Source organism: Syngnathoides biaculeatus, chromosome 10 (assembly GCF_019802595.1).
Source record: "Syngnathoides biaculeatus isolate LvHL_M chromosome 10, ASM1980259v1, whole genome shotgun sequence".
NCBI lineage: Eukaryota > Metazoa > Chordata > Actinopteri > Syngnathiformes > Syngnathidae > Syngnathoides > Syngnathoides biaculeatus.
The window spans coordinates 15,260,917-15,287,379 of NC_084649.1; the positions used below are offsets into that span (position 1 = coordinate 15,260,917).

Below are 26,463 nucleotides of genomic sequence, written 5' to 3' on the forward strand. Positions count from 1 at the left end.
GTGTTACTGCCGTGTCTCAGTGATTTTTACTGGTATGATTTTTTTAACCGTCCCTGTTAGCGCTGCGCCAGGGTTAGCGTCATGCTAGCGTATTGCTGCACATACAAGTGCAGTGATCAGTGATTTAGTTTTTTGTTTGTTTTTTTTTTAAACCAGCCGTTAGTGCTGTGCTACCGCGTTGCTACTGTGTAACTGCCAGGGCTGTTTTATTTTATTTTATTTTTACAAGCCCAACTTTAAAAACTCTTTCTGTGTACCGTCTTTCTTTGTAAATATCTCGTGTTTGAATGTTAGCACTTGCGGCTTTTACACAGCTGCGGCGTATGTATGTACCAAATGGTATTTCCTTTACAAATGTACTGGGTGAAATTTATAATCAGGTGCGCTCTGTAGGCCAGAAATTACGGTAGTATAATCATTACACCCCGCCTCTCTTTCTCTCTTGCTTTTGTCAGATAAATTTAGTTCCAATTTTTGCTGCTTTACAGTTACAATGGAACCATTTACCACCAGGGGAAAAAAAGTGTCCATTCATGTCATCATTTTACATCTCCATGAAGTAGGGTTTGACTTATTAATCCTGAAGGAACGCAGAATTCATCATCACACACCCCCAAAAAATACTGAAAGGTGACGGCCATCTAAACAACGACTTTGTTGCTGTATTCATATTAAAATGCAATTTGCAGTCGTATGTTAAAGGTTGAAATCGACTGCGTTGAAGCAAATTTCATAAGGTGACAAACCCCAACCTATAAAAGTCTTGTTTAAGATTTGAATCATGATCATGTGTATTACATCACTATGTAATATTTTCAATTAATATTTAACCGAGTGGTTCCTCCTGTGGTGACCCGATAATAAATGGGCTGGTGTTGTTGAGGCAGTTGCACATTTTTCATTTTTAAGCATTGAAGTGTGCTGCAGTATGTTCTCATATCTCATCCGCATCACATTTTCTACTTCATTCACCAATTTTCACTGTAATACAGTAAAGTCATTATTTGCAGTTTTTTTTTTTCTTTTTGAGAACTTTCAGTTAGACGCAGAGAATCTTAATAAATCACACAGAGCTGTCAAGTTGCCAGCCTATAAAACATTTGTCGCCATGACAACGTTGAACCAATTGCAGTTTTCCGTATCTGGTAACCTTTGCACGGGTGTGACGCAGCTTGCTCCTTTCACGCATTTGTCATCATGGATACTGGACTTCGTCCTCTTCCTTTGTCAGCCAGTCTCAAGTGTTCGCTCACACGATGACTTGAATTTGTGCTGGATTCTAAAAAATTACTTTAAGGACCCGTTAAATTATATTGAACACAAAAGGTAAGGACTGTGTAACGTGATCTAAACTTTTTTTTTTTTACTGTACAGTAACCCAATGTGTATCTTTTAACAAATGTCAGATATTTATAGCGACTTCTTTAGTTATGTTAGCAATATTCAGCCTTCTATTTAGCTTCATTCAAGGGCATAAAGCGGCAGTAATGTGAACCCCCTGCCCCAATGGAATGCCAATTTTCTCCTAATCAGAATCAAAATCAGCTTTACACACACTTTATTTTCATATCATTATTGGTGACACTTTTTGTGATCTGTTGCAAATAATCATTTTTTTTTCAACTCAAAATTGTTCTTAAAACAGTTTCAGTTGGCAAAGTAACATTGAGTTTTTTAATCCAAGGTATATAAAGGCTGTTTTATAGTAAGGTGGGAAAAGTAACACAAAGCAATCGGAGTCTTTTATTTATATATATATATATATATATATATTTTTGATGGTGTATTTCATGTGACACGGCAGGTGTGTGAGGATGCACAGGAGCGACAGTCCACTGGGGAGTTTTGCAGGATCCATCTTGTCCAAGTATGTTTGCTGTCCTTTTAGCAATCAGCTGTTCCATGATGTCATCAAAACACAAACACCATCAGTCGGCCTCAAGCCATAATCGCAAGTAACGGCATACAAATACTTCATAAATGTACCTCATAGAATTTTCCAGGTATTTTTTCTTTACTTGCTAAATTAATATATTTTCTGACTGTCAATTTGCGTTCTCCTGCAGTGTTGACAGTAAAGATTTATTTTTACTTATGTGCTTGAGTACCGTAATTCCCGGCCTACAGAGCGCACCTGGTTATAAGCCTCGCCCAGTACATTTGTAAAGGAAATACCATTTGGTACATACATATGCCACAGCTGTGTAAATGCTAACACTAGCACCGCGCTAACAGGCCCGGTTAAAATAAAACTTCCCAGTAACACAGCAGCAACACGCTAGCACAGCGCTAACGCTAGCGCAGCGCTAACAGGGCCGGTAAATGTCACTTCCTCGGCACATATATTCCACCGGTCTCATTCTTACCTTTTCCGCTCGAGTGCCCCCTTGCAGGCGTTAAAAAAAAAAATGCACAAATTATCCGCATCATCGCATAAACCACAGGGTTGAAAGCGTGTGAAAAAAGTCGCAGCTTGTAGGCCGGAAATTACGGAACATTTTAGAGTCTGTGATTATTTGTTTTTACTGAAAGGCGATATTTTGTGTTTACAATACGTGAAAATTGCACTATTAGGAATAGGCTTTTACTGCGGCCAGCCCAAGGCACACCTGTGCAATAATCACCATCGTCTTAATATGTCACGCCTGTGAGACTGATGAATTACTTCGGCTAAAGAGAAGTGCTCACAAACATAGACAGTTATTTAAGCAATATTTGGGAGAAAAAAAATCTTCGAACTTTAAAATAGTATGAAAGTACTCCAATCTTTATATTTTTGTTCAGTATACTCAAGTACAGAGTGCGAGTACTTTCCCCAGCTCTGGCCTCACGTACTGTAATTTGCTGTATTTGTTGTGACAGTGGCCACTCGGTCACAGATGAGGCGTCGTCACAGGTGTCGTACGCGTCGCGGCCCAGCGCAAAGTCGATATACCGTAAGTACACGCGCCGTGTCCGATTCGAGCCGGCGTGGAGTCAGTCTGATGAAGCGCGGCGCCTGCGGGTCGTGTTTCCACAGTGCAGAGGAAGGAGTACGCCGCCGCCCTGAACAAGACCGTCAATTATTTCCATTACAGAGTGGAGGTAAGGCGCTATGATGACAACATCTTTAAGATTGCAGACCGCGTCCGTCCACGGCCAAAACGTGCCAGGAACAAACTGAAAACGGCGTAAAATAGAACCAGGCCTGATGGGGGTTAACGTTGCTTTTGTTGCGCGTCAGCACCTCCTCACATGCGACCTGGACGGCAAAGAACTGCGAAGCCTCACGGACTGCGTGGAGAGGCTCAATCTGTTGGACAAGATGGGTCGAGTGTGGGGCCAGAACATGCTGCTGGAGGTCAAAGGGCCCGACCTGCTGCTCACCGACATGGAGACCAAGGTTGGTCACTTCCGTTCAGTCGGGGCGCTGTCCACGGGTGGGGTCGCTGCTTGCTAGGAGCCGGGGGCTCCTCTCATGGGGGGAGTGAGTGGGGAAGGCCGTTCACATAACGCGAGAAGGAAACTGTGTCCCGCAACATTGGCTTCAAGTCACGTCATGTTATTATCCAAGTCGCTCATCCTCACAAGGGTTGAGGGAAAGCTGGAGCCCATCACAGCTAGCTTCGGGCGAAAGGCAGACTACACCCTGAACGGGTCGCCAGTCAGTCACAGGGCGGATTTCGACACCATCACTGAGTGGGAATCGATCCCACGGTGCCCGCACCAATGTCAGGCGTGTGTGCCACTACACCAGGGGTGTCAAACTCATTTTTGTCACGGGCCACATTGTAGTTACGATTGCCCTCAGAGGGCCATTATGACTGTGAATCCATGAAAATCTTTCGCCTCATGATATTTACAGATGAACTTCATCAACTAGTTTTGAATCAGAAATCAAGCGGAATGGGTTTTTCAACTGTTGTTCAGGTTCGGTAACACAAAAATGCTTGCAATATCTCAACTTTATCATTTATGATATGACAATTTGAAATTTTGTTACAGATTATCACAAAAATCATGGAAGTTGATATACATGATTTGACTTTGCAGGCCACATAAAATCATGCAGTTGTGCCGGATCTGCCCCCCCTCCCCTTTTTTTTTAAAGTCATATATGTACAATATGTTTTGGTATATCTGTCCATTTGAAAAATAAAATAAAATGAGGCCCACCCGAGTCAGGTCAAACTACAATAATACAAAATGTATATTATGGATAATAATATGCGCAACGCCCTTCACGTGGTCAACATTTGATGAGAAGAATAAGAAGAGCAGAACTGATGTTGGACTTTCTCTCAGGACGTTCTGGAGTCCATTCATCTGTGCGACATTCTGGAGCTGAAGGCGGTGTTGAACACTTTGGCGTCAAACTCGCTCCTGGCTCTGACGGTCAAACCCAGCAGGAAGCAGACCACGAGCGTCTTCCTGTTCCACTGCGAGGACGTCCGGGTGAGAAACGTTTTACGAGGGCGCCCTCTGGTGGCACGCGAAGGAATCACGGAATTCTTTGGAAATGAAATGTGCAATGTTAACGACAGCCAAACATTTTGGGATGATGCTTGTAGCTGCGCATAAAGGACTTTTTTTCCCCCAATTTATCCAGAGTACATTTCTGACTTTTCAACTATGGTTCAGTTGTATTTAACTTTGGAGTAAAAACTAATCACATTTCATCATTAAGAACCCATCCAGCTATCCATTTTCTTTGCCACTTTTCCTCACGAGGGTCACGGGGAGTGCTGGAGCCTATCCCAGCTGTCAACGGGCAGGAGTCGGGGTACACCCTCAACTGGTTGCCAGCCAATCGCAGGACACACAGAAACAAATAGCTCGACTCAGATTCACACCTAGGGGCAATTTAGAGTGTCCAATTAATGTCGCATGTTTTTGGGATGTGCGAGGAAACCCGAAGTGCCCGGAGAAAACCCACCTAGGCATGGGGAGAACATGCAAACTTCACACAGGTGGGTCCGGGATTGAACCCGGGACCTCAGAACTGTGCGGCCAAGGCTTTACCAACTGCTCTACCGTGCCGCCATCTTCAAGAACCGTTTGCATTAAAATTTTTATTTAAGTACAAATTTATTACATGATTACAACATTATTATAACAGTATGTGTAATATGAAGCCATTATTTTAGTAAAGCTGTTTTATTTTTTTAAGCAGAAACTGCATAATATTTCAATGAGCGCAACAAGAAATATAAAGAAAGAAAGAATTTCAAGTAGAAAATCTTTGATGAGCACGTATCATGCTACAGTTTTTTTAAATCTCGCTATTAACGTGGTATCCGGAGAGCTAAGTATATTATTGAGGCGCTACTTGTTTTATAAAGTTTCCCGAACTACTGCTTTACACACCATAAAGTGAAATCTCTCTCTTTTATTTTCAGGCGGATTATGTCCAAAGGGGTCTCTCACGAGCACGTTTAAGGTAGGAACAGCGACCGGCGTCGACCCGTCGAGAACTGAAATGACCTTTGACACTTCCGACGTTGCAGCGCAGCACAGGAGAAAGAAACAACCCCGAGTAAAGTGGAACCAGAGGAGAAACCCCCCGAGTGGGCCACACCCGATTACGACGGTCAGACGATTAAGACGCGGCATCAACAATATTAATGGCCTGTTTGTTCAAACCTGGTTTTGGTCGCCCACGTAGACGAGAGTGACCCGGTTGTGGCTTTGAGGGATGGGGATGATGAGGAGGAGGAGGAAGAGGAAGAAGATGAAGAAGAAGAAGAAGAAGAGAAGGCGCCCAACAAAGCAGAACCTTTGCCTCCTCCGCGACCTTACACAGAGCTGGACAGAAACGTGGTATGTAAAAAAAAAAAAAAAAAAAAAAAAAATTTTTGATTCCATAAACTTTACACATAGTCGATAGCACGTTAGTTAATGAAGTAAGTTAACGAGTGTGGAATATTTGTGAAAGGTGTCAGTCTGAGCCCATGTGTTTTATTAGCTGCTTTGCACTCTACGAAGACATCCATAATTCAGTTTCAATGCAATATTTGAATAGTCTCCAACTTTATTCTGTTCTGAATTAAATACTCAATATTGCAATGGTTATTGGAGTGCTAGGTTGTGATGTCAGCGGGCTCTGTGGGGTTTATAGCGACAGATGAAGTTCGACGTCGTTAATTTGTGTCTCTTATCTTTTTTTTTTCCCCGCAAACATCACTTTATGAAAAATAACACAATACCAAATTTAACAGGCAAGAATCCTGTCGTTCAAGTCTCATTAATACCGAGTCCAAGTCAAATGGAGTCCTTGCTAAATCTGAAACCCTCATTTTTGTTTGTTGATTTTTAATCTTCTTTCCGTTCTTGCAGGACATCTTAAACCGCATCGTCAGCGACATCGAGATCTTCATGGGAAAGTTGGCCGCCGCGGTGGCCAAAAATGCCAAGAAAAAGAAGAAAAAGAAAAAAGGAAAAGGCAAGTCAATGGAGGCACCGAAACGAATACAAAAGCAGTTCAGCACTTCGTTGCATGTCCAAATGTACCAAAAACTTCATTTTGATTGTTTTTCAGTCTTGGCTGGGATGCCACCCACGTCAGAGTTTGTAGAATGTCTTCAAAAGATCAAATATGGTTTCAACCTTCTGGTGCGTGTTAACGCCAATCTCTGACTTATTTTGACTTTCCTCGGCCAAAAAAAAAAAAAGAAAAGTTTTGTTTTTCTTCATTTAACGGTTTAAGACAGATTTTTTGTGTCTACAGGTGGCCCTGAAGGGAAAGATCGATAACCCCGGCGTGACCGAATTTGTGCACTCCTTGTTCTCAGCGTTAGGTTTTGTAAGTTTCACGATAAAAAAATATCGCACGGAAATATGAAAATGCTCCCTCCATTTATTTCCTGTCGTGTTTTTCTTCAGTTGGACGAGACTCCAAAGCCAGCAACGCGGCTGCCGTGAATCGTTAAAATATTCCGTTTATTTCGGACACAGGTGTCAAACACAAGGCCCGGGGGCCAGATCCGGCCCGCTGAATGATTTTATATGGCCGGCGAAGGCAGATCATGTCTGTCAACTTCCATGATTCTCATTGAAATTTGTACAAAAATTTCCAATTGTCATATTCTAAATGATAACACTGAGACATTGGAAGCGTTTTTGTGTTACCAAACATCAAGAATAGCTGAAAAACACATTAGCTGTGATTTCTGATTCCAAAACTCATTTATTTGTTTGTGGTTTCGTTCATAACAGCCCTCTGAGGGAAACACTAACATAATGTGCCCTGTGACAAAAATAAGTTTGGGATTTTGTTTTCACCTTCCCAGTATGGCGTCTTTACGCACAATTCCGCATTCTTACTCGAGTCAAAGTCATTGAAATGAATCGACGTACTAAATTCGTCACAAATTGGACTTTTCTCAACCTTTTGTAATCAATCCAACGTCAAAATGTTCAACATTGCAAACATTTGTGATTGTGAGTCTCAAGCTGAACATTTTCGAGGTTTGTACTTAATTTGACAGCATTTCTCTCTTTCGCTTCAATGTCACGATCAATTTCTCGGCAAATTGTCATCTTTGTCAGTCAGTCTCATTGGAGAGTCCCCCGTCCCCCGTCACAGGTGGCATCTCATTGCTCTGAGGACGTGCCCCCGAGCGTGGTGGCGCCCCTGCTGACTCCTCAGTGCATCTGCCTGATGAGCGAGGAGGCGTCGCCGGAGGAGGACCTGCTGTGGCAGTCCCTGGGGGACGCCTGGAACATCCCCAGGTAGGAGGAGGCGGATCCGTCCCCGTCCCTGTCCCGTGGTACCTTCCGGATCCTCCTCGATGTGGTTTGCAAGTGTACCCAATGTCATGTATCGTGTCACCCGAAAGTACTTTGTACTTTTTACGCAGCACTAAATGGCCCGAAGACGACGAGGACATCCCGACGTACACGCTGGAGTTCTTTGACGGCTGGGAGCCTCCCGAGCTGACCGAGGCCCCCGCAGCCGCCGCTGAGACCCCGTTGAGTCCGCGAGACTTTCCACCCCCCTCGCCCAGCGAGGTCAGCACTCATAAGTTCGCTCTTCGTGGACTAGGAAATAAAATTTAAAAAAAAAAAACAACAACAAGAGGCCATTTTGTTTCTTTGTGTAGACCCCCACCAATGAGACGCCGGCACCTCCTCCCCCAGTACCCCAGCCCATAAGGATACCTGCAAGGTCAAGGTGCAAGCTTACAAATACAGTACATGCAGTACAATTAGCACATTCACTTATTTGTGTTTTTGTACAGCCTATTCTGTATTTTTCACTGCGATGCTCAGCCACAGGCGGCACGGTGGTGAAGCTGGTAAAGCGTTGGCCTCACAGTTCTCTAAGGTCCCCGGTTCAATCCCAGTGTGTGTGGACAGTCTAAATTGCCCGTAGGTGTGATTGTGAGTGCGGCTGTTTATCTCGACGTGCCCTGCAATTGGCTGGTGACCAGTTCAGGGTGTACCCCGCCTTCTGCCCGTTGACAGCTGGGATAGGCTCCAGCACTCCCCGCGACCCTTGTGAGGATAAGCGGCAAAGAAAATGGAGGGATGCTCATCCACATTAAAAGCACTCGTTCTGTAATCCTCCAAGATGGTGCCAAAGCCATGTCCAAATTGGAAAACAGTCCAATTGGTCCAAGATCATACGTGAAAGTGATACATCTTGACGGAGGGTCGAGCTTTGAATGTTTAACTTTAAGTTTAGCCTGGGTTGTTACGGAGAGTCTTCAGAGCATTTGCACAATCTGAAAGCAATTTGTTTTTAAGGGGAATGCTTTCAAACAAACTGTATGGGAGTTGTAATTGGTGGTATAGTTATGGTTTAAAATCTGATGATCGGAGATTCTGTATTTACGGGAACATGTTTTTAACCCCCCAGGTCGCAGGAGAAAAAGCTACGTCGCATGCGCGTCACGCAAGACTTCATCTCGAGGAACGACAGAGAGCTGACCATCAGGAAGGGGGAAGTCGTGGAGGTGACGCGTCGTCCGATCCCTTTCAAATTCAAATCACATAAATAATAAGGATAATGTGATACGTTTGCTGGGTCCGTTCCGTAGCTGCTGGACGTGACCAAGCTTTGGTGGGAAGTGAGGAACAGCAGCGGGGAAGAAGGTTTCGTCCCCAACAACGTCCTGACCGACAGTGAAGAGCAAGCTGACGACGAGGTGACTGCTAAGACACTTTACGACTTATTACAGTTGTACTTACTGTATTATAACGCTCGCTGACATGAGGAACAGTTGTCTGTCGTCACATACGTGTAAAAGGCACAAATCCCCCAAAGCTGCGTATCAAGTGAAACGTCAAGATCTGAAATCTTTTCTTTTTAGGAAACTACAACATCATGTTGGTTTACATACTCGCTGTGTAGCAAGTTCATGGCGCAGTTAAACTTATTGACCCTTACCTAAAATCTTCTGCATGGAACCCTAATAATGGTCTCGTTTATATCACGTATTTGCTTGTGACGAAGATCTTTGAATCCTCTCCCTCCTTCCTCAGCCCACTGGAGGTTCTCCCGTCTTAAGCAAGAAGTCCAAACCGGCAGAGGTGAAAGCCTGGCTGGAACACATGGGCTTCACAAAGATGTAAGTGCAGTCCTGCACACAAGAACAAGAACTGGTAGACCTGCACAATGTAATCGGACCTGAGCACGTGCCCGATTCGTGCACCCTGTTGAGAACTGAAAAATAAAAAATGGGCAGCTTTAATTTGGCAGCACATATGAGAAAATGTAAATAACGGAAACACCAAAGTTGACCCCTGCTGACTCAGATTGGTTGTTTTTCCTCGGGTGTGGCGGTTTCTCCAAGTATATCGACAAGACAGGGTCAGAGACAGATAAAAAAAAAAACCCAAATCTGATTCTATATAAAGTTTATCAATATCAGATGATTGACAGTTTTTACATTTTTTTATTTTGTGTGTTCCCGCAGCACGGTGCGTTGCCTGGGGGTGCTGAGCGGCTCCATGCTCCTGAGCATGACCCGAGAGGAACTGAAAACTTTGTGCCCAGAAGAAGGCGGTAGGGTCTTCTTCCAATTGCAGGCCGTCCGCTCCGCCGCCCTCGCCGTGAGTGACGATTGGCCCCTCTGTTTCCACGGAGACCGCCTGCAGACAAGTACTGCGTGTGGCGTTGACGTCGTTTACTTGTGTGTCCTTTCCACCCGTAGGCTGCAAACTGAGCCGGCGAGCGGCCGCGGAGAGAACGTCACCAGAGGCTTAAGCTCGCGGCAGACAAGCCGCTGTCGTTATTACCTTGGCACTTTTCACATTAAATATGTCACGTATTGCTGCATACGTAACAAATCCGTGGGATTCTTCATTATTATTTATGATACACTGGCTAACTTAAAAATTAAAAAAAGTGACGTAGTCATAAAGGCATCGATTTAAAAATTCTCACGTTCACACCGACGGACAATTGAGAAGTTTCGAAAACGCTTTTTTCAGACCGTGCGAGGAGTGCCCAAAGATTCGAACCTTGAACTTTGGCGCTTTCACGCTGACATGCTGGCCACTCTTTTACCCTTTTTCCAGTACTGTATATATTTATATTCTGTTGGTCCACATTACAAATTCCACAAAATTATATAAATTATTCCGAAATGTCTACCCTCTTATATTGAGGGATTCGTTTTTTTTTTTCGTTGGCATGTCAGTCCAATCCGAATCACTTGTGGCCCAATTAACATAAACTGCATTAGCAACGAGTCTTGTTTTTCTACCAATAAGAGTTCAACTTTGCCTCACCGTCGTCTGCACCCCTCCCCAATTTCTGTTTGGCCCGAGCAAAAGTGTTCCAGCTAAATTTGAGCAGCAAAACACATCTGTCGCAATCACATGAATTCATTTAATAATCAGTATCTCTGGTGAGGATGTTGTTTTCATGTCATCAGGTAAATACTGATTCCGAAGTGGCCAACAGGATTCAAGTGGAATATTGACTTACTGTTTTATTGCATTTTTGACAAATGTGATAGAGTCCGTATTAATGTGTAGATTAAGTTGTGTTTGTCCCTACTTAGTTCCGGTACCAAATGCACAACCCACAGGTTGACTGAATGCATCTAACTAGGAGGTAAGCGGAACCACTTTGACCAGAACGGACCATGTCCGTATTTCAATCGTGGCTTGAGTTGGGAATAAAAACTAGCACTTTTAAAATCATAAGACGAAATACAGAGTTATTTGTGTGGATATGACACAAAAAAGCCCCCAAAAAAGGGGCAATATCAATTACCGTGCAGTTTAGCTTTTCACATGAAAAAAAATGTCAACTTTAGTAACAGCCGGTGGACGAAAACCTTACCGTAATTTCCGGCCTATAAGCCGCGACTTTTTTCACATGGTTTCAACCCTGCGGTTTATGCAGTGATGCGGCTAATTTGTGCATTTTTCTAATGGCCGCAAGAGGGCGCTCGAGCGGAAAAGGTAAGAGTGAATCCTGTGGAATATCTGTGCCGAGGAAGTGACTTTTACCGGTCCATCCCCGTTAGTGCTGTGCTCGCGTGTTACTGTCGCGTCTCAGTGATTTTTACCGTGATTATTATTTTTTTAAACAGCCGGTAGCGCAGTGCTAGCGTTAGCATGATGCTAGCATTAGCGCATTTCTTTGTAAATGTCTCCTGTTTCAATGTGGGCACTTGCAGCTTTTACAGAAGTATGTACCAAATGGTATTTCCTTTACAAATGTACTAGATGAGGCTTATAACCACGTGCGCTCTGTAGGCCGGGAATTACGGCAGTCATAAATAAAAGGCTTCAAGGGTGAGTATAAAATGCTATGTAATGTATCCTAGAAATAAAAACGACACCAGACGCAGTAATACACTGTGAATAAACGTGCTTTATTTGAACAGCTCGTTAACTCTCATCAAAGACTTGTGAGTCTGTTGCGAGCGGATCTAACTACAAACTTATACAGAATGTCGAACCAACAAAGGCATTGGAATATTTGATGAACACAAAAAGTGCAGAAATAACTGATTCATAGTTAAACATTTCTTGGGCTGTCATCTGTGTGCTGAGAGAAATGAATGCAGCTGTAGGAGGAGGAGAATTCATTAAAAGTGGAGTGGCTGATGACAAGCGGTGCAAAAGTAGGAAGCGTTTTTCCTATTAAAAAAAAATCATAGCTTTATCAAATTACAATAACATAGAAATGACCATTTAGAACAATCTTTTGCGTGCTCGAAGCGCTGACTTTCCCCATTAATTTGACATTCGTATCGTCTCGCTTTACACACAATTGCTGGCAATTCCTTGTCATGCTTCTCGTGAATCATCATAAATAATGTGTGGTTATTTTATGAATAAATCGTGTTTGACAACACCCCAAATGAAGACAGTCTTCGGATCGAGGTGGGTCCCATTCAACTGACGGGAAGAAATATTAAAACAGTAAAAGAGAACTTGGTATGATTTTTACAACCGCATTCCCATGTGTATGAATTTATTAATTGTTAAAAAAAACTGCTGATTAGCTCACAAATTCTTCTTGTGCTCAACACTGGATGGGATAGATCATAAATTGTCACAAGATGAACACTGGATGGAGTTTTCAGACTAATATTTTTCTCGCTTTGATCTACAACACTGGCGAAATTGGCAATAGTCGCTACTAGTTTATATCACAGAGTCCATATTCTTTATTCATTCATCTTCCCTTCCACTTTGTGCGTGATTAACGGAACTAAATGTGTCACCTTTAACACAAAATGTAACACAAAGGTTGTGTAAAAACACTAATGGACTAATCATCCATGGCGCCATAAAGCAAAACTCGACTTATTAGCTAACATAAAAAAAAGACATTTCATTGGCAGCCAAAAATATTGGTTATAAACTTATTTCTCTATTTATTGGTGTGCTGCTGTGATCTCTAACCAGTGTGCTGTCAAAACTTACAGTATTTCTATTCTACAAATAATGCATCTTTGTTCAACTATCAATGTCAGCAACTTATAGTGACAGGGGGAGCAATTGAAAGACCTTCCACTAGATGGCACCAGACATCAGTAACTTGTCTGTACACCTAACGAGATATTTTTGCTTGGTGGTGGACGGTGATTTTTATCATGTACAATACGTCCCTTAACTCCATGAATATCTGAAAATATTTGTCAAACGAGAGGTGCATACTAACTGTTGATGAAGATAAGAAAACATGCAGGGGGGGGGGGTAGTTTTGTCACCACCCTGTTGGTCGTCGTATCACTTTATCTGCTGAGTAATAAAACAAATGACATGAAAATGAGTTAAGCAAATAGAAAGGAGAAGACAACCCCCCCACAAGCGACAACACGACGTTAAACTATCAAAAATGACTAAATTAGCCTTCGGAAAATACACTTAAATACGCAACGCCAACCGTGTCCCACGTAAGTAGCAGCGACTTCGCGGCACACAGGCGCATCCCTTTAGCTTAGCATAGCAGCTAAATGACAAAATGACGAGACGAGGCCGGGCAAAACCGCTCGCTGGTCACGTCGTCGGGCACACAGTTGCGCGGCGTGAGATCGAATGCAAGAGCTACATTACGAGTTTTTCCCTCTGCAATTAATGATCACTTTTAATTAACAGTGGCAGAGGCGTGTTGGCTTAACAGGAATTTTGTAGGAAATGTGTACCTAATGAAGTGGCTGATGAACGCATTTTTCCCTCCGAAACTGGCAACGGGATGGAGGAGCTTATTAAAAGAACTTTATGTCTTGAAATGATTAAGTCATGATATTAAGGTTGGGTTACTTGCATGGTGAGGCTCAGTCCTGCGAATAGAGGGGCAACGCGCTACAATGGTGCCTTGAGATACACACTGTACTATCTTAAATCATCTTTCCTCATAGGAACAAACAGAAATGCCATTAATCTGTTCCACCGCACCTCAAAACCCAACCCTAAATTTTGGTAACGTGTTTTTAATTAGGAAAATAGCATTCTTTTATGATTGTATCTTATGAAATTGTGCAGTAATTACATAATTACAGGATGTAAAGAATAAAATAAATTGTGCCTCATAATCAATTCGCTGCAGCACGACTTCGCCACTGGGCGCAGTAACATGAATATTGTCTGACTGTAGAGGCACTGTATTGAAACACCCATTGCTTAAAGCATTACAACACCGCCAAATATAACCGGACGCTATTCGTTAGCCTGTCTATGGCATTTTGCACTGTTTATTAACGTTAAGCTAACGGACTTAAGGCAAAGCTATGTGGTTGTTTAAACACACCTTTTAAATCTGTCTTTCCTTTATGCTGGGCCGATCAGAAGTAATTCTGGTTGTGGCATTGAACAGCATGAAGCCTCTTTTTGAAGAATTCTTTGCTATCTGCTAACTTCATCGTCATCAAATTTGCTCCCAACTCGAAGAGAGCCAAAAAAAAAAAAAAAAAAAAAGGGCTAAACTGAATGTCAGCTCAAATCACGATAAAAAAATAAATAAATTCTTAAATTAGATCATTTGTATCTCAAGCCCCCACGGTAGATGCTTTTAAATCCTTAATGTATATGTTAAATGGCCTGACCGAGATCGTGGACGCGACGCGATGTGAGGTTAGAAGGCGCCCAGCAGGGGAAACAAGTATGAAGAGGTGTCACATGTGAAGTTTGAATCGTTACAGGAAGCAAGCAAAAGTCCGAACCATCACCGGGTATGGTGAGCTCATACATGATCAGTGAGCATATTTTAAAAAAAAAAAAAAAAAGAAGAAGAAAAGAAAACCCTAAAAGAAAAAAAAAAACCTTTAAAGTGAAAGATATTTCCAAAGGAAAAGCATCCCCTCCCCCCCATAACAACATTGTCAACACTATTTCTGTTACTTTCATCCAAAATAAACTATGCTTTTCTTTTTCAAAAATAACATTTCTAAATGAGCCCAAACATTTGAATATGTTGGGCTGGTTGGCGGGCAGCTCGCCTGACATTACAGCTGGCTGTAAACGACTCAATTAATCAACATGCAGGCATGCAAATCAAAATTTGTAAAAAAAAAAAAAATCCTCTTGAGTTTTAAGTGGCTTCGGTTCCACTCTTGTTATAATAATAAATTCTAGATAAAGCTTGTGCTGCATAAATGAAAAAGGCACTGTGAACTCTTGGTGCTTCTGTACAGTGCGATGCATGCAAAGAAAAAAAATTATTATTTTTTTTTTAAACCTTCAGATCTGTGCGGCCAATGAGGAATGAGTGGAGAGGGAGCGTTCTTCATGGCCACAAAGAGGTAAAGAAGCTCTCCCGATGCTTTGGATGCACGTCGGATTTACGGGTGAAGTCCCGCCATCACTCTTTGTCGCTCTCCGTGGAATGTTTGCAGAATTCTGCCAGAAACGTGATCAGAATCCAGGCTTGTCACTGTGCTTTGTGCCGCAAAAACATTCATCAAAGAACTTTGCTTAAAGATGCATCACAGTGTGAAACACGTGGATGGATGAATGGATGGATGGATGTCGTCATGACACCGGCTGATGGTGAAAATGTGCATGAGGGTTTGAAGTGCGCAGGCAGGCAGGCAGGCAGGCAAGCAGGCAGCACTCGTTCCTTTCAACAACCTCAAGTGCCACACCACATGACAAACGATGGTTGTGTGCTTATTTTAATTTTTGGACTGAGGAGCTCAACGGCACCCGGGCAGAGGACCCATGCACAGGGAGTCCTCCTCGCTGATGGTCTCCAGCTCCTCGGTGCGCACGGCCTGAGTGATGAGCTGCAGCTCCTCGGAGAGCGTCTCGCTGCGGTAGGCCACGCGGATGTCCGGGAGGTTGGTGCGGCGGATGTCGTTGCTCTCCGGACCTTCTTTGTAATAGCTTGGGCCCAGCCAGTAGCTTTTGGCCTGGGGGACACAACACGGCTGTTTGCATCACTTGTTCACTCGTCAGTCAGACGCAATTTGATTTGAGCTTCAATGCTGTGCCTGTTGGGTCTTGGAGCGGTCGACATTTTGTGTTATAAGAAAGCAGTATTATTTACATTAAAAGGTAAAAATTCTTTGACGCAAGTTGCAAATTGCACAAGTGTACCGAATGTGGTATGAGTGCATGTTAGTGTGCTTGATACTGGTGTAGTCACATTAAGAAAGTAGAAATTCAGACTTCACCTATATGGATTTCTTCAAGATGATACTGACATTTGGCAGAATAAAATTCTAATAACCCATGAATCTGCAGATTAATCTAAATATCTGTGTCCCTGAAGACTTGAAACCATAAAACTATGAATTACAGGCAAAGACTGCTTTTAAGTACTTTGGTCTTTAGCCCTTGTTTAACAAACACCCATCCATCCATTTTCTTAGCTGCTTATCCTCACGAGGTTCGCGGGGAGTTCTGGAGCCAATCCCAGCTGTCAATGGGCAGGAGGCGCGGTACAACCTCAACTGTTCGCCAGCCAATCGAAGGGCACATAGAGACAAACAGTCGCACTCACATTCACACCTAGGGGCAATTTATAGAGTCCAATTAATATTGCATGTTTTTGGGATGCGGGAGGAAACCGGAGTGCCCGGAGAAAACCCACGCAGGCACGGGGAGAACATGCAAACTCCACACAGGCGGGGCCCGGATCGAACCCGGGACCTCAGAACTGTGAGGCCAAAGCTTTACCAGCTGATCCACCGTGGCGCCATGTTTAACAAACATTTCAAAAGAATACATTTTTACATCTGCAATTGCAACACTGTGATAATGCCATGCTCCCGGTAATACCATCAGCATCTGATACTAGAGCCTTACTGTCTGAACACAAAAGAATATTATGTAAAATGCGTGAATATAGGAGCGATATACACATAGGATGGCATGTTATTACTGTTAACAACAAAATCATGTAAGTAAAAAGAAATACAAGTCTGCTTCCTAAAAAAAAAAAAAAAAGTTCTAAACAAAAATGCCAGGACAACTTTTGTGATACTTGATCACATTATTGCTTCCTTCTCTTTACTCAAAGTGCCGTGTCGCAACGTATCATCCATTTTGTGGAACACAATTTGGAATAACCTAAAAGTGTTGTGAACCATATCCTTAACGTTTTCCTTTCCACACCGCTGTCACGCTCCCACCCAAGAAGTAGACTTTAGGCTGGTCTTCTGGTATCGTGTGACTGACATATTCCTACTTTGCACGATTAGAGATAAGTAAAAAAAGAAACTGATGCTTTTTTCCAAATCTAGAAAGCAGTTTACCTTGTGTGAAAAGCCACTCATGAGAACACTGTTTCTTGCCAGCTCGCACATGTCACAGGAACTGAGCTTCCACACTTGCGTAGCAATGCTGTACTCTTCCATGAGAGGCTCCTGGACACACACACACACGCTGCTGATTACTCTTGACTAAAGTATTACGCAAACTGTACTCATCCGACAGATGAAGCGTCCTCGCACCGACCTTGGTGAAGTGGAACTGGAGGGGGTCGTCGGTGGACAGGGACACCATGAGGCCTCTTGACAGGTACTCCGGCAGCGGATTGCGGTGGTAGCTCAGGAACAGGCTGTTGTTGCTCAGAGGGGACATGGCGATACCGATCTGGGCCAGGTAGTACAAATACTGCAGCACGGGGGCCTGAGGGGGAAAATGACAAAGACGTTTCCAAATACAAGTGAGATTGAGTGTTAAGTTTTGCTTCACAAATTAAAAATATCTTTGGGTGAAGGGATAAGTTCCGGACCAAACTGTAGTAAGTGTTTTTATTGTCTTTTGCTGTTCAATCTCCGCTTTGACACTACAGTACTCTGGACAACATTATTCTGGTTAATACTGGCATGGAAAAAGGAACTCAAAACGTTCAGATAGAGTCACATATTTCACATTCAGAAAAATCTCATTCCATACACAAAAAGTGATGAAATAATGACGACGATTTTGTCTCCACCTACGCACAAATTCACTTGGTCAGTGTACAAGTCAGGCCCGTTTTGGTTAAGACAAAGCTCTTTATTGCTCTTTATTCTGTAGTATGAATAGCAATTGATTGATAGTCACCAGAGTTCAAGCTCAGGCTCGCGGGCTGGATCTGGCCCTCAAAATCATTTCATGTGCCCTCCAAAAGCTTGCCACAATTTTTTGGACTCGTCATAAAAATGCTAATAATCAAATGTAGGAACAATTTTGCATGATGATGGGATGATTATTAGAGTTGCGACCAAGAACTCATTAGGCAATGGAAAAGAAATTCTTTGTCTTGCACTCTAGCTGCACACTGTCAGGATCTGCGTTTATGCAGACTTGATTCTGCATTAAATTCACTTTTCCTGTGCCATTTGGTTTTCCTCTCCAGCCGTTCTAGTCAGCCATCCCTGCCACGTGTCAAGCGAACGGCTCGCTCCAGCCACTTGCGCCATGTCCAGGTATGCCTCGTTTCTCGTCTATTTGTTTGTTTAGTCTGTGTCAGATTCTTGCCCCTCTAAGTCATGTTATTTTGTTTGTGACAATTTTCACCTTGGTGTTTTTTTGTGTTGCTTGGAACCTTGCATTTTGGAATTAATTTATTTTTGAAAATCCCAGAGGTCTTTTGGCCTTCTTCTTTTGAAAATAAATATTCTTTGGAGATTGCCGCACTGCTGCCTTCCCTTCCCACCACTCAGCATTTGGTTCCACGCTTTGCCTCCACAATAACAACCTTAACAGACTCTCTGTCGAAAAACAAAAACAGTACTTCTTAGATTGTGGCTAGTGGATTAAAAAAGCACTCCAGTGTCAATGCAATTTACAAGCGGGCAAGCATAACCTGGTTAATTGGAACTTCTGCCATTAAGCAGAAAGTGCCCATCACCATACATAGAATATGGACAGATGAACAAAGATTCCTTATTCTTACTTGATGAATAATTTTCACACCAACTACTGGAATATCCACAGCGACAACATAAAATGGATGAGTATATTTTATCAAGGTTCAACAAAAGGGCAAACTCCCCCGCCATTGGACAGTGACAGCATTAATAATTGATACGGGTGTATAGATAGTACACCATAAAATGAGTGGCGTGCTGACCTTTCTGAGCAGCAGACCGTGGGAGATGTTCTCTGACAACATGAACCCCGACACCAGGTGGTGGATTGGCCCTGCTTCGCCACAGTGAGGTCGCAGCACAAATGTATGAAAGCCTCGTCTCCTGTTTTACACAGATTTTTAAAAATATATATTGTTACTACATGGTCTCCTACGGTTGTCTGAGGATTAACTCCAGCATGGAAGCAGCGTGTTACCTGCGGAGGTGGTTGAGCACTGTAATATTAGCGCAAGTGTAGTAGAGGTAGTAGGAGTAGGGCGGGTTGTCCTCCTCTTTCCAGTTGGCAGGCAGAGGACTGTCCAGATTGAAAATATGGTGCTCGGGTTTGGACTCGTCATCCACGCTGTCGAAGCCGACCACCTGCGTGACGACAAATGCCCCGGCATCTTTAATCCGGGCAAGTGCGAGTCGTGGCCAAAAATTCGGAATTGACGCTCACGTGCTCCAGGAAGAGATGGAGCTCGGGATGACTCTGAGGGTTGATGGTGGCTTCAAAAAGGGGCAGGAAGATGTTCTCCAGCATCTCCTGGAAATTAGCCAGCTGCTTCTTTGTGTGATAAACGTCGCTGTGGAAATAGAATGAGCGGGAAAAGAATTGGAGACCTGTTTTATAATTCTTTTAAAAACTACCACTTTTCATGAAGATGTATTTCTTTATAAAGGTTATCCACCCATCCTTTTTCCATATAATTTTTGGGCGAGGCAGTTAATCGGAGGGCAAATGGAGACAAATAACTCTTCACACCCACATTTACATTTTTAGACAATTTAGAGTCTGTAATTGACCGAAGATACACGTTTTGAGCATATGAGAGGAAGCAAGAGTATGTATTTCTTTCAGCTTGTCCCGTTAGGGGTCACCACAATGTGTCATCTCAGATGAATGCTCATATTTTGTTTGGGACAGGTTTTGTTTTTTTTTTTTTTTTTTTTTTTTTTTAAACGCCAGATGCCCTTACTGACGCAACCTTTTTGCATTTATCCAGGGAGAGAGCTGGAGCCTATCCAAGCTAACTTTGGGCGAAAGGCAGACTACACCCTGAACTGGTCGCCCGCTAGTCGCAGGGCAGATATCGACACCATCACTGAGCAGGAATCGATCCCACGCTGCCTGCACCAAAGGCAGGCGTGTGTACCACTACACCATCAGTGACTGGAAGCACGAGTACACAGAGGAAATTCACACAAGGATGCGGAAAACATGAATATGCCGCACAGGAGGGTCGAGATGCAATTTTAACGCAGAACATCAAGAGTGTAAGTCAGACATAGTTACAACTAGGTCACTATACTGCATTATGAATTTAGTCAAACTAAAACAATGTAAAAATAAGTCACGATGACGTGTCACTTTGACATAGATGTTCAATTTTTATTGTGATATCCATTAAAGAATTTAAAAAGTCATCATCCATCCATCCTCAATACCGCTTATCCTACTCAGGGTCGTGGGGCACTGCAGCCTATCCAAGCTGACTTTGGATGAAAGGTGAACAACACCCTGAATTGGTCGCCAGTCAGCCAGAGGACAAAAAGTTATCATGAAGTTTCAAAAAAATTAATTTAGGGGAAAAAAAACAATTTGACTTGAATTGATCTTTTCCAATTTTTCAGTGAAGGGGTCCGACTCTGGCATCCAAAAAATAATGAGTATGCAGACTCATTATTAAACCAGAATGCGCATATTCACAACTAAAATTAAAATGCCACTTAGTGGAGCATTGACCTCTCCCAACCCTAATGAGGATCAACATCAAATCTTTCATAGCTAAACGACACCTTGACGCTTATCCAAACCAACTGGGACAGGTTTTCCGTGACTAAAAGTGTTACTTACAAAAGGCGGGGCACCTGGATAAGCCAGCGCACGTTATCCGAGTACACCCGGTGATTGACGGCCCACTGGGCCAGCTTGTCCCATTCGTCTCTGGAGCGACCGTAGATGGACAGCCGCAGCTCCGAATTTTGGTACTTGCTCTCCTCAAGGTCGGACATGACCTCCTGCAAAAAACAAAATGAATTTTTCTTATAACTGTTTCGCGGTTGCGTGTCCAAATTTTAAGTCTTAATAGTCTATGTGCCTAATTTATTCAGAAATTTTCTCTGCCGCGTCTCATTTTGCTTGCTTACTACGTGTGCTGGTTTGCACCTGCCCCGTAGTAATTTGTCTCATGTTTGATAAATCATCTTGTGTCTGCTAAAAATATCTATTTACATTAACGTAAAACCCAGAACATGTCAAATGCACTACGTGGTAATTTCCTGGGTTTGGCAGACAAGATCTTGGGTACGCCAGGTCTGTAGAGCAACTTCCACATCCGTTTATGTGTGCAATCAAACACGCCAACCCTAAGTAAAACAGGCCCAATGAGCCCTCTTCCAAACCTTGACTATGTGTGCAAAGTATTTCCCTTCGACGTGGTTGTCGGTCTTGATGAAGATCTCTCGCAGGATGGATTCTCCAATGGGGTTGTATTTGGCGTTGAACTTGTCAAAGCGATGGAATGTGTTGCGGTCCTGTAAAAAGACAAAATAAATAAACAAGTGAGCCCATTAACATGACAAAATACTCTCTCTCTCACAGGTTGGCTAACTGGTCCTCCTTGCTACTATTTCTCACCGCATGCATGTCAAGCGTGTCCACGCTCAGGTCGAAGGCCGTCAGATTCATGGTCTCGAACACCTCCTTGAGGGTTTGACCCCGATCGTGCTCGATGTGAACAATCTCCTCTGGATATTTCTTCATGGCCCGCTTGATGAAGCGCAGCAGGTGCTTCTGGTTCATGCAGGAGGATGCGTGTATGTGCGTGTCCACCTAGATTTCAATATAAAAATGACAATATCTACATTTTGCCAGGACTTAAGTCATTGGGTTAAATGTGGTTATTGTAGATGAGCCACAAGATCTTGGTGGCTCTTACTTTGCGTATGTTGTAAAAGTCTCTGTGAGGAACTTTCTTCTGGGCTGCCAGCTCCTTCATTTCATTTAGGAGGATGTGCATTTGATATTTGGAGCTGAGGTACTGGAGGCGACGGTAGCAGAAAGACTTCCTGTTAGAACACACAAGGAAAGAAAAATAGTTGACAAAAGACATCCCACGGAACTTGGTTGTCCTGAATTGACAAGGAACCATTTTTGCAACATGCTTCACAATAAGGTTTTTTTTTTCCAATGTAAATATAACATAAATTTTAAACAGTTTGAGAATCAAATCTAATTACACAGTTGTATATTTTACGTCCCCAAAGTGTATTATACTATATTTATTATATCTACATTACATAAAATGTTGAATATAACTATACAGTAGATCTTTGCTATACAATGAGAATTGGATAGCGAACAGCGGAAATAGAAAATAATCGATGTCCATTTTAATTGGATTGAAAATAATATCTTTTAACCTCCAAAAATCTTGATTAAGCGGGACTGTACCGCCAACAAGAGTTTTCTATGAAAAGTGGGAATTGCCCACACCTCTCCCCCCAAAAATTTAAGAAACATTTGAAAACAAAATAAATACATAGGTGAATCTGTGGGTGCCAAACCACAAATATGCAAGATTGCAATCTGTGTCGACATTTTATTTAATACTGCTTAGTACATGGATATATCATTGCAAAATAAGACTCATAATGATTACACAATATGACAAAGTCACTTTTGTTGCATTTATATGACAACAATTGCAATACAAATACGCTGCAAACAATGTGCCCTCTAAGCTGCGCAACTGCACATTTGCGCACACTCAGCGCAGAGGAAAACAGATCCAGCGTATTGCACTTACAGGCTGATGTTTTTTTTTTCTTTTCTAAACACGGCAGCACACTGCCTCTCACAAAGAGCTGCTGCTCAGCCACACTGGGCCACACACCCTCCTTTCTAGTTTACCTGACACTGGAGCCCCCTACATTTTAAAGGGGTACACTCAGAATTACAAACACCGGGGTATGTTAACAATTGAAGAAAAATTGGTGAAACTGGACGAGATTCTCTTTTTTGAGTAAAAAAGGTCCGGCTTGAAGCCAAAGTAGAAAGTACAGGATGAGATATAATGTTAAAATTCCACCTTGACACAGCCTGATTGAGGATGAAAGCACAGACTCTACATTGCCCAAAAAGTTAATTCTGTATTTTTAATATATGACGTTATTATGAATATATAATATATATGTTATATATTAAATATAACATTAACCCTAAAACTGTTTGGGCGCATCATTCAGCTTTCAACATGCATTGCAAAAGATATTCTGCAAGCAATAATTCAGTTTTACACCAAGAAATACAGACGGGGATATCACTGTGTTTAAAAAAAAAAAAAACAATGAAATAAAGTTGGAAGCAATATTTCAAATTTATAGTTCATAGTTGGCTTGGTATGTATTTGTATTATAATGTACTTTGTTTATTGAAATTTTCAGTGTAAGTTTCTAAAAACACAAAATTGTTCTTGGAAATGTTCTGATGCGAATGTAATCTGAACCTTTTAATGAGCCATGTAACTTCAATGGATGACACTGATCAGATCCCCGGTGCATACGTCTGATGTCGCTCACAGTGGTCAAAAGGAGCGCTCATGGCCTTAGCGTGTTTGCTCAGATACGTAAAAAATTAGGGGGAACATTGGCTGCAAATATGAATTAGTTCTCTATTTTACACCAATTATAGAATTTTTTTGTTGTTGTTTTAATAATGCATATTAAGTCACCAAGATGTGTACAGTTGCCCAGCATATGGAACGCCTTTGACAGAATGAAGTTACAGTCAAAACAAATAAATCCACTCTAATGGCAGAGGTAAAAAGACACTGAAAAATAAATCAAAATCTACTTACACAGGTCCGTTAATGATGAGGGCCATCATTACATTCATGTCTGCGATATATTCTTTCAGGTCAGGATACGGCAGGTCTAATAGTGTACTTCTGCAAATTATGACATGATGGTCATAGTAAGATTACGCAAAAATGACTGAAACATTGTTGCCCATATACAAGATTTACTTCTCCATGGTGGTCTTCTTGGTGTAAACGTGCATTACTCCATCTATCATCTTGCAAGCATATCCTGTATCTGAGGGCAGATTTTTGGGGTCCAGATTGTCATAAGGGTGCGTCTCGGAAACGGGTGGGTGGACGGGGGCATCTGTACCCAAAAAAATAGAAGAAAAAAAAAAAAAAGACATCTAAGATTCACATCTTCATGCCAAATACAGCAACACAGAACCTGCTTATAGAGGACAGTCAAAGCACCTCATTTAAAGGCCCAGTGAACAAAATATTATCCTCTAAATTTTACACAGCACAGTATTCCTAACAAGCCTCCCAAATGTGAACAAATAAAATTGCAACGCATCCTAAATCAGGCCTGAAAATAGTAAAGAATTGAAAATCTTTCAGCTTCTAAACCCCTCCCCTTGGAACTTTCAACTGTCAATCAAGTTAAGTGCCTTCTCTAGCAGCTTCTAAGCCAGAAGAGGCGAAGTCCCAGTGATGCACATTACACACTTTCTCACGGGTCGCAGAGAGGTGGTCTCTGATGACCAGTCGTAATGACAGGCAGCTGTGCCGGGATCATTTCGCCTTATTTGCCTCCACTGAAATTTTTTGTATGAATCATGTTGCTGCGGCCACTAAAAGTCATGCTGCGCACCCCCGTTTTACCCCGAAACGAAAAATCTGGACAATTGCGATGGATCTCTTCTACTCAGTTGGACACTCAATTGTTCTCAGTCTTGGAACATGTTTTCAGCACTTAATTTCAAACAGATTTTAATGTCATTAAGAAAAAAAAAAAAAAAAGATCGGCTTACTGAGTTATTAAATGGGGAATCATGCAAAAATGCTATGGTTTATTTTTGGATAGCTTTGCTTTTGCTCTACAAGTATTGCTATATTCAAATGGAGCTCCTTAACAGGGCGCAGAAAAGAACCATGACTGACTATAAGGGTTGCTGAAAAAAAGAAAAAAAGAAACTCTTAAATGATCAGAATGAGATCGCTTAACCCTGAAATCAACACTAAACTGTGACGTAGCCTAAAAAATAAAACATTAGCGATGCTAAAAGGCAAAAGAGGATTCAGTTTGCTCAGGAGCAGACTGAGCTCTGGTGCCGGAGGAAAGTGATCATGTGGTCTGACGAGTCCAGATTGAGCTAAAAGAAATGAGGTCAGATGACTCCATTCTGAATGATCAGATTTTTTCCCCCCATGCTGCCACACACATAGCCAACATGGTATGAAAAGCAGAGTTCCATCCAGGTCTCATACTCAGTCAGTAGTAGTTTGACTATTCGTTTGCCAACACAGTCTTGGCCAAAAATTGCATGTCATAAGCATATCAAAACAATGTGGCAGCGCAACATTCTGAAGCCGATTTTCTCCCAGTCACAGTTTGCGCCTACATATGATACCAGCATCGACGGGGGTCTCGGGGAATTTGTCATAGATTCCCATGTCCAGCGGCTTCAAGCCGAGGTCTTGCAAGGCGTTAGCCGTGGTCTTGCAAAAGGACTGCAAGGATCTGTTGATGTACTTCTCCCGAATGAACAAAGCCTTCACCACACACTTGGCAGCATCAACCAGGTCAGTGAAAGGCACCTGAAGAGATATTTTTAAAAAACATTTAGGAGTACGAGCAGTAGGAAAAAGCTTCAAACTGCAGCATCTGTTGTTTTTGTACTGTTTTAATCATCACAAAGACATCCTCACCCCACATTTCTCTTCTCCAGATATTGAGACCCGCTGATACTCTCTCTCCATTGGCATTTCCCGCTCGTTAATGCCATTATCAACAGCATCAACACTCTTCTCCTTCATTAACCTTAAAATTGAGGCAGGGAGCAGTTTAAAATGGATTCCCATGATCAGTGGAGTTTGATACCGCCGCATTACAATAAGAACATTGCTAAATTAATCTTTGACAATGTCAAGTTTTTTATTTATTTATTTATTTATTTATTTATTTTAATAGCAAATAAACGTGAGTACCCATTCAGTCAGAGCACTGAGGATTCTATCAAGTCCCCAGCAGAGAGAAGCTGAATGAGGTCAATGGCATTGCACTGGTAATGTCTCCCGAGGGCTATACAGGAAATCCCAAACAAAACACTGAGAAGTACAGTATATTATATCTCATATAGTAAGTATCAGAGAGGTTATATATTGCAGTGCTTCCCATCCTTTGAGTTACACATTTTGCATCAGAAAAATCTAGTCACACACTACCACATATGTACTGTACTGTATATACACACTGGTGCTTTCAGATGAAGTTTTTTTTTTTTTTTAATAGTCACTTGACTATTTTTTTGTCTTGAGATATGAATCACGTTTGAGATATGAGTGCACTTCACGTCCCCACCCACAGATAGAGGCAGAACATTTCACAACATTAGGCGACCATCAATTCACATTGGTTTCCGTCCAGTGGCAGGGGACTATCAATAGGTAGCTGTAATGTGCCACAATGTCAGCAATTTCTA

At 42.3% G+C, this 26,463-nt stretch overlaps 2 protein-coding genes across 9 annotated transcripts in view; one reads left to right on the forward strand and one right to left on the reverse strand.

Moving 5' to 3' along the window:
* The first annotated feature begins 1,093 nt into the window (after window positions 1–1,093).
* Window positions 1,094–10,260, forward strand: eps8l3a (EPS8 signaling adaptor L3a). Of its 3 annotated transcripts, none has more exons than XM_061833902.1 (20): window positions 1,094–1,326; window positions 1,805–1,867; window positions 2,863–2,936; window positions 3,020–3,084; window positions 3,224–3,382; window positions 4,285–4,434; window positions 5,379–5,419; window positions 5,487–5,569; window positions 5,645–5,799; window positions 6,316–6,421; window positions 6,518–6,591; window positions 6,707–6,781; window positions 7,565–7,710; window positions 7,839–7,989; window positions 8,082–8,152; window positions 8,840–8,936; window positions 9,021–9,128; window positions 9,466–9,551; window positions 9,900–10,035; window positions 10,137–10,260. In XM_061833902.1, the coding sequence occupies exons 1-20, from the start codon at window positions 1,109–1,111 to the stop codon at window positions 10,146–10,148; spliced, it is 2,070 nt and encodes a 689-aa protein (XP_061689886.1). In that variant the 5' UTR covers window positions 1,094–1,108; the 3' UTR covers window positions 10,149–10,260. The 3 variants fall into 3 exon arrangements, with proteins under 3 accessions (XP_061689886.1, XP_061689887.1, XP_061689888.1); XM_061833903.1 differs by having other exon boundaries at window positions 8,082–8,146; XM_061833904.1 differs by having other exon boundaries at window positions 1,244–1,326; window positions 1,805–1,955.
* A 5,285-nt stretch (window positions 10,261–15,545) lies between these two features.
* Window positions 15,546–26,463, reverse strand: part of LOC133508126 (AMP deaminase 2-like) — a 29,861-nt gene continuing 18,943 nt past the window's right edge. For 4 of the 6 annotated variants that reach the window (XM_061833897.1, XM_061833896.1, XM_061833894.1 and 1 more), the window contains 14 exons: window positions 25,691–25,802; window positions 25,384–25,579; window positions 23,984–24,125; window positions 23,816–23,905; window positions 21,896–22,025; window positions 21,595–21,789; window positions 21,360–21,491; window positions 20,812–20,975; window positions 19,414–19,540; window positions 19,171–19,334; window positions 18,956–19,076; window positions 17,350–17,523; window positions 17,148–17,258; window positions 15,546–15,800 (listed from right to left, as the gene is read on the reverse strand). In XM_061833897.1, the coding sequence (XP_061689881.1) occupies window positions 15,585–15,800; window positions 17,148–17,258; window positions 17,350–17,523; window positions 18,956–19,076; window positions 19,171–19,334; window positions 19,414–19,540; window positions 20,812–20,975; window positions 21,360–21,491; window positions 21,595–21,789; window positions 21,896–22,025; window positions 23,816–23,905; window positions 23,984–24,125; window positions 25,384–25,579; window positions 25,691–25,802 (2,074 nt within the window). In that variant the 3' untranslated portion in view covers window positions 15,546–15,584. The remainder of the gene's footprint in view (window positions 15,801–17,147; window positions 17,259–17,349; window positions 17,524–18,955; window positions 19,077–19,170; window positions 19,335–19,413; window positions 19,541–20,811; window positions 20,976–21,359; window positions 21,492–21,594; window positions 21,790–21,895; window positions 22,026–23,815; window positions 23,906–23,983; window positions 24,126–25,383; window positions 25,580–25,690; window positions 25,803–26,463) is intronic. The other 2 variants (XM_061833899.1, XM_061833895.1) reach the window with 1 other exon arrangement.